General features: G+C 46.4%; 1 protein-coding gene across 1 annotated transcript; it reads left to right on the top strand.

The window, feature by feature from the left end:
* The first annotated feature begins 3,944 nt into the window (after positions 1-3,944).
* On the top strand, positions 3,945-7,886 carry LOC110310908 (lymphocyte antigen 6I). The gene is made up of 4 exons (XM_021184078.2): positions 3,945-4,044; positions 4,313-4,395; positions 5,381-5,497; positions 7,289-7,886. The coding sequence occupies exons 2-4, from the start codon at positions 4,326-4,328 to the stop codon at positions 7,504-7,506; spliced, it is 405 nt and encodes a 134-aa protein (XP_021039737.1). The 5' UTR covers positions 3,945-4,044; positions 4,313-4,325; the 3' UTR covers positions 7,507-7,886.
* Positions 7,887-8,118: the final 232 nt, after the last annotated feature.

Here is an 8,118-nt window from a genome sequence, read left to right as displayed (position 1 = left end):
GTATCTCTCTTAAAAAAAAAAACCACACACACACATGCCTCATATAAACTATCTCCGAATGCAGCTATGTGAAAGAGAACGTGGAGGTCCTCCTCTGGATAACTGCGCAGAATTCTCTCTTAAGGACAGTAGGGCTCAGTCTAACTTAAAGGTGTGAAGATGTAGCTAGGTATTTTAAAGTTCCCTTTAGGTAGTCTTAGCTGAATGATGCTTTCTTTCCTATGGCTGCTCAAGACCAAATGGCCCTTTTAAATGGAAAAAAAAATGTCCCAAGGAAAGGCAAGAGAAAATTGCTTTCAGAACGACTGTCCTTTGTTTTTCAGTTCCTATGCACTGGGTCAAAAGTCCAAGCACCATAGGAGAGAAAGGCTTCCATTTCCAGGAGGACAGCTGAAGGAGGAAAAGACCCTGGCTGACCCAGGCTTCAGCTCCACTTCTAGACACCCGGTGATCAGTCTGTGTTAGAACCTGTTATAGTTTGCATCCTGATGTATCTAGTAGGAGTTCCGTTAAGCTGACCATGCTTGTATTTATCCCTGATTTTATGCAACTAATCAAATAAACCAAAAAGAGAGAAGAGAAAAGAAAAGAAAAGAAAAGAAAGGAAAAGAAAAGAAAGGAAAAGAAAGGAAAAGAAGAGAAAAGAGAACCGTCACCATGAGATCCTGTATTTGTCTTCTTTACCACATGTATGACCTCCCCTGTGAGTGAGGACTGTAGTACTCCGTCTCAAGGCAGCCTTACTTCAGAAACATTTCAAACAGGGTGCAAACAGAAAAGACTTCTCTCTCTTCCTTGGAGGGTAAAGACAAGAATGTCACGCTACACACGTGCAACTCAATCCTTGAAAACAGAAACCAATGCAGAGACATTTTAACCCTTGATGTAGCTGTGAGTCCCAACCTAGTGCCATTGTTATATACTTTATTTTATTTTATTTTATTTTATTTGGAAATGGCTTTAGAACTTTCCAAGTTATCCTTGAATTGTCTGACCACAGACATCAACAGCTGCCTCCCTTCTACCATGTACAATACTATGACTTAACTTTTCTTCTAGATATAGGGGGTACCTGCCTGTTTTTCAAAGCATTTATTTGCTGCTGTTACTATTTGATTAGAATGTATTAAATTAAAAAACATACTTTTACAAAAAAAAAAAAAGAGTTAATGTAAGTGGTCTGTCAGTAATTTGGTCAGGAGTCTACCACTAAGGGAAGCTAGCTCCCCAACAGTGGTGCTGGGTGGAAACTGGAGGACTCATGAGAACCCCTAGTTTAAGACTTTTAGAGAAACAGTGCTCTGCACTGTGGCCTTTTCCTCCTAAGAGAAGGTGATGGCCCCGTTGTCATCCTGGAATAGGGATAATGTTGGCCCAGGAGCCCTGGCAATGGAGTCAGAAGAGCAAAACAGCAACAGGTCTGTGATAATGGGCAGAACTCTCTATACTCAGAAGGGAGGACTGTCACCTGGGGCTCCAACCATTAACCCTCCTGCTCTTCTCCAACCACAAGTGGTCTCACAAGATGCTAGAATATAGAGGAAACAGACGATTAACTAAAGGAGGGACTTGACACTGATTCCATGATGGGGTGAGACTTGGTGGTGACTTAGCTGCTCAGAAATGATGCATGTTCCTGTAAGTGACCTCGCCCATCCTCTGTAAAAAAGTCCCATACACTCTGTGGAAGGTGACATTGGGAAGGATTGTCACTTAATTCTTTCTTTGATGCCCTATGTTTCTTTGCAGAGGCTTGCTGTCTGCTGTTCTTTACTTCACATACACTTGTTCATGCATGAGCCAATACCTACTTACAGCATGTGAAGGAATTACAGAGACAACATTTATTGCTTGCTCTCTTCCTCCTACCACTGTGCTGGGTTATGCGGTGTTGGTAGTGAACATGGTCTCCTTCCATGATAGATTATAGGGTAACAAGGTAAGGATTTTTTTTTAATATTTTTTATTAGGTATTTTCCTCAATTACATTTCCAATGCTATCCCAAAAGTCCCCCATACCCTCCCCCCCACTTCCCTACCCATCCATTCCCATTTTTTTGACCCTGGCATTCCCCTGTATTGGGGCATATAAAGTTTGCATGTCCAATGGGCCTCTCTTTCCAGTGATGGCCGACTAGGCCATCTTTTGATACATATGCAGCTAGAGTCAAGAGCTCTGGGGTACTGGTTAATTCATAATGTTGTTGCACTTACAGGGTTGCAGATCTCTTTAGCTCCTTGGATACTTTCTCTAGCTCCTCCATTGGGGCCCTGTGATCCATCCAATAGCTGACTGTGAGCATCCACTTCTGTGTTTGCTAGGCCCCGGCATAGTCTCACAAGAGACAGCTATATCAAGGTCCTTTCAGCAAAATCTTGCTAGTGTATGCAATGGTGTCCCTGGATATGGCAGTCTCTAGATGGTCCATCCTTTTGTCTCAGCTCCAAACTTTGTCTCTGTAACTCCTTACATGGGTGATTGTTTCCAATTCTAAGAAGGGGCAAAGTGTCCACACTTTGGTCTTCGTTCTTCTTCAGTTTCATGTGTTTTGCAAATTGTACCTTATATCTCAGGTATACTAAGTTTCTGGGCTAATATCCACTTATCAGTGAGTACATATCATTTGAGTTCTTTTGTGATTGGGTTACCTCACTCAGGATGATGCCCTCCAGGTCCAACCATTTGCCTAGGAATTTCATAAATTCGTTCTTTTTAATAGCTGAGTAGTACTCCATTTTGTAAATGCACCACATTTTCTGTATCCATTCCTCTGTTGAGGGGCATCTGGGTTCTTTCCAGCTTCTGGCTATTAAGGCAGGGATTTTTAATGGTGCTAGGGTAAAGGTCCGGGAATGTAACAGAATTTAAACAGAACCATTGTGTCTTGCATGAATCCCGGAGGGTTGGCAACAAGCACTTGATCAGTCTTTGGGTTTGGTTTTCAGTCCTGGAAAGGCTGATTCCCCACTGCTCCTTGAGAATCCTGATTTGAGCCTACACTGTGTCTCTTTCTTCAATCCATCATCCTGCATAACCCAGAACATTGACACCGGAGTTGGATGTACATGCGGATCCAACCAGAGATGACACAAAGACCGAGACTCTATGTTCAGCCCTGTGACTTCCATCAGGAGAATCTGACTAACGGTCTCTGAGCCTCTGGCTTCCTTCCCTTTGCAACCTTGCCTGCTTAAGTGGATGCGCTCAGCTTCACTGATGCTGTGGTCCATTTGGGGACTCAGTTGTCCTGTGAGCATAGCTGTTCATTTGCTGTGGTATCATCTCAGGTTGATTTCCAGCTCAGGTCTCTATCTCTGCCACCCACAGCCCCATACATCACCTAACACAGCAGACACTGCTTAGTAACTTCCATCCCAGTTGTCAGTCAGTTCTTGGCTCAGGATTCTCACTTTGTGGATGCAAGAGCCTTTTGGGGGCTTCCTCACCAGAGCCAGTCTTTAAGTATTTGTCAGTTGTTTGCCTGCTTATAGGAAGGAGGGCCATTGGCTCTGAGCCACTGCAACCCATACCTTCTATTTAGAAACAAGAAAAAGCCAAGTGGAGGTCACAGAAGCAGCAGCTGCAGCACACACCTTTGATGGCTATGTGTTGGAGCCTGCCTCATCTACAGAGCAAGTCCCATGACAACCAAAGCTACACAGAGAAACTGTCTCAAAATGACGACAACAACAACAAACTTGAACCAAACCAAAACAAAACAAAAAACATGAAAAGGCTGAGCAAGCTATCTCCTTCCCTGGCTTTCTGAATGATAAGCACAAGTCACCCATGGTCCCTGCCCCTCTGCCCTCTTAGTCCTCCAGTACCATGGTCGCTTCCCAACTGTAGGGTCCTTCTTCTCCAACTGCTATACAAATCTGGCTAAGTCTTACACAATAAACATGTTGGCCTGAAGGAAGTAAGAACCAAAAATCCCCGTTTTCAAGATGCCAGCTGGGAGGAGCTGAGAGAAAGTAAAGTATTTATTTCAGTCCACTTCTGACAGACCTTGCCACTGTGCCTGCAGCCTGGTCAGAGCAGAAGTAAGGATTGGTGTCAGGAGGGAGCTGCTAGGTGACAAAGGGAAGAGCCCTCAGGATAGGGCTGGGGTTGGGAGTGTGGGATTAGGAAGGAAACGCTGGGTGGGGGGGAGGGGGGGAGGAGAGAAGTAGGCAGACATGAATTCCTTGGGGAAAACTGGTTGGAGGGTTGGAGGGAGGGAAGATTGGATGCCTGAGCGGTGTGAGAGCCCAGGGATGTGATTGGTGGTTTATTAACTGGCTTCAACTTCCAAGGTTTTATCTTGCGCAGCCCTTCTCCAAGGATGGACCCTTCTCACGCTATAAAATCCTGTGTGCTGATCCTTCTTGTGACCCTACTGTGTGCAGAAAGAGGTAAGATGGGAAATGAGAGAGGGGCAGGAGGGTACAATGGGTATGGAAAAGGGCCTCAGGGTTGTGGGTACACCTGCATCTCCATTGTGTGCATGGTGACTGAGGTGTGATGGTGTCATGGGGTTGGGAATTGGCTTGTGGTGGGTGAAGCCTCCTGTGCTGGGTGCTTTACTGGGTCTGTAATCCTGCCAGTGCCTGCCTTGCAACCATCACCACATGCCAAAAGAACACTTGGAGCTCAGTATCTCTGCCACAGACCCTGGCCACCAGAGCAGCCTGTCCTTAGACTCTATACTGCTGCCCTTGTCTCCCAGACATGACACTGGCCTGTGTGCACACAAAGTGGCAGAGGCTTATTTTCCTGATCCAGCTGCCAAGTCAAGGGGTTTGCAATCCTTAATTCTTGGCATTTGACTTTTTCTTATGCCCAGCCCATGCCACATGAGGCCCCAGTGCTAGAACTTCCCTATTCAAAGAGGTCTGAGCTCTCAGATACCCCTATACTTCTAGTTACATCTGTGTTGTGGGAAACCACATGGAGAGCTTCAGCTTTGAGCTGGACTCTGAGAAGTTCATTGCTCTGTCATGTATCATTTCCCAGGGGTCAGCTCTGCAGGTTTGGGGTGGGACAGGTCAGAACAGTCCTCCCCATCTCGTAACCCCAGTACCTACTTACACACCCACTCATCGCTTCAGCAGACATTTGGTATCTATGTCTTCTCTATATGGTGACTGCCTCTCTAATACATCTTGGGTGCAGGTCTCTCCTGTGGGGCTGGCTAGTTGAGACAGCAGTAGCAAGCATATTCAAACAATGGTGGCTCTTGGTTCACTTTTGCTTTTGGTTGAAGTGACTGCTTTTGGTCAATAATGTCCTTGCTCTGACATAGCAGCCAGCGGCTGTGTGGAAGTAAAGACATTGGAGAGGAGGGGTCTGGGCTAGGAATTGCATGTACTAGCCCTCAAGTATTGGCTTGTCTCTCAGCTCAGGGACTGGAGTGTTACCAGTGCTATGGAGTCCCAATTGAGACTTCTTGCCCTTCATTTACCTGCCCCTACCCTGATGGATTCTGCGTTGCAAAGGAGGAAGAATTTATTGAGAGTAAGTTCCCTGTGACCTATATAAAGATGGCTGAGGGTGACTTTGGACAAAATGTCATATCTGGGTATTTGTTATTGATCATGGTTGACCTCCCTCCAAATAGAGCTTTCCTGGGGTTGGAGTGGGACTTCTGCAATGTGGGGAATGTTGAAGTCCAGGGATGGGCTGGGATGTGGATCATAAAGCAAGGTTACCATTGGCATGCATGGTGTTCACCATCCCCCTCTGCTGCCACTGCAGTCACGTGATGCTCCTCCCTGTACTTTATATCTAGGGTCTCACTGGCTCATAGGCACCAGGAGAGCTGGAAGCCTGTAGTGAGTCTTTGCATATAATGAAGGAATCTGGAGTTTCAGCTAAAGGAATGACTTAAGAATGTTGATTGTAAGAGACCTTAAGACATATCAGATCTGCCAAAATGTTAGACTCCAGGTATATGCTCAGATAGACAAGGCAGGAGCAGTCCTGCTGTGCTGTCCAATTTCCTGTTCTGACTACAGCCTGCCTGTCTCCTGGATTAGGTCTCCTAGATATAACTGCCTGGGGAACTGCAAGAGTCTGAGAAGCTGATTGCCCTTTCTGCTGTGCCACTGGGCAATCTTACACTGTGCTGTCTCTCTCTCTCTCTCTCTCTCTCTCTCTCTCTCTCTCTCTCTCTCTCTCTCTGTGTGTGTGTGTGTGTGTGTGTGTGTGTGTGTTTCTATAAATGTGGGTGCTCATGTATGAATTACTTATTGTAATATAGAGCTCAGAGGACATTCTAAAGTACCATTCTTCAGGCAATGTCTACTTATTTTATACAAATTAGTCTTGAGTCTCCTGGAACTGGAATTTTGTATGGTTGTAATTAAACCATCCTGTGCAGTATGGAGGCCAAAGCCTGGGCTTCTGTAAGAGCAACAAGTGCTGTTAACTGCTGAGCCATGTCTCCAGTCCCAACCACCTTGTTTATTGAGACAAGATCTTTCACTGGGACCTAGGATTTGCCAAGTATGCTGGGCACCAGTGGAGAGGAGGGAGGTAGCAGAGAGTTCCCAGGACTTCCTGATTCCCCACCCCTCCAGCACAGAGATCATAACCAGCACTCCCATGCTTGTTTGGCTCTGTACATGGTTGCTGGGGATTGAACTTGGGTCCTTAGGCTTCCATGTGGCAAGCACTTCACTGANTGAGCTGCTTCCCCAGCACATTGTGTGTTAGGGCACCTGTGTACACATGTGTGGATGCATGTACAGGGGAGGTACAAGTGTATGGGACCCAGAAGTTGACGGGTATCTTCTGTGACAACTATTTTATTTACTGGGGAAGAGGCTCACACTGAACACCAGGGTTGCAGGTTGAGCTGCTCTAGCCTGTGAGCTTACCTCAGGGATCTCCATCTATGTCCTGAGCACAGTGATACAAGTAGGCCACCATACCTGGCCATGTTTTGATGCACTCTACTGATGGGAACTGGGGGCTCATGCTTGTGCACACAAGCACTTTATCCATCAAGCCTCCTTACCAGCCCACCATTTTGATTTTTGGTTCATTTGTTATTTGAGACGGGTTCTTACTCTAGCCCCAGGATAGCTTAGAAGCCCCGATGAAGTCCAGTTGGGGATTGAACTCATAAAAATGTTCCTGCCTCAGTCTGCCAAACTCTGGGATTACAAATCTGAGCTACCATGTCTGGCTTCAACATGCCTTAGAGACAAGTCTGCCCATCCAGACCTGGTGGCATGTGGCCCAGAGTTTGGGAAGTTGTATTGTTCCTGCATAAGAAGTGAGTCACTCCCTGATATCTTGCAGACTCTCACAGAAAGAAAGTAAAGATCCGTTCTTGCCATGCTTTCTGCCCTGATGAAATTGAAAAGAAGTTCATCCTGTATCCTAACACCAAAATGAATATTTCCTGTTGCAAGGAAGACCTCTGCAATGAAGCAGTTCCCACTGGAGGCAGCTCCTGGACCATGGCAGGGGTGCTTCTGTTCAGCCTGGGCTCAGTCCTCCTGCAGACCCTGATGTGATGGTCACCACAATTTTCCTTTTATCCTCATGTGCAACCACTCTTTCCTGGAGTCCTCTAGTGATGAATTATGTCTTATAGAAGGTCCAAGGTGGGGGTAGTGTGTGGAACACCCTGTTTTACCTTTGTAGCCCCTGGTGGGTAGGTAGGTGCCCTATTCCTCTCTAGTGTTTTCAGATCTGTACTTCCTGGAATGCCATTTTGTTGTGGCTTGCTATTCTTGGTCCTGGAGGCATGTGGCCAGCACAGGGAAGAGGCAGAATTCCAAGGTATTATGCCATCACCATCCACACATAAGTATCTGGGGTCCTGCAGGGTTCCCATGTGTTCCTCTCAATGTCCCTCTGCTGAGTCCAATAAACCCTTTGTTCTCCCAGCCAAAATCTCTGTTTTTCTTATGCTACCCTGAGTCTGCCGAGTCCTGCCTTGCTAGTTCACATCTCTGCCCTTTCAACAACCCACAGTAGCTCTCCCATGTTAGCCAGGTCAGAGTGGGGGACCACTTGGATTGGGAAGGCTTCCATTAGGAATGATGCTGCAGGAAGAGAGAGGGAGATAAAGAGCACTGTGCTTCATCTGCAGAGGCAAAGGCTCTTGCTGAACTCAGAGCTTG

The sequence above is a fragment of the Mus caroli genome, chromosome 15 (assembly GCF_900094665.2).
Source record: "Mus caroli chromosome 15, CAROLI_EIJ_v1.1, whole genome shotgun sequence".
Lineage (NCBI taxonomy): Eukaryota > Metazoa > Chordata > Mammalia > Rodentia > Muridae > Mus > Mus caroli.
The sequence above is the reverse complement of the archived record's forward strand: the minus strand, read 5'-3'. Positions and strand labels throughout refer to the sequence as shown.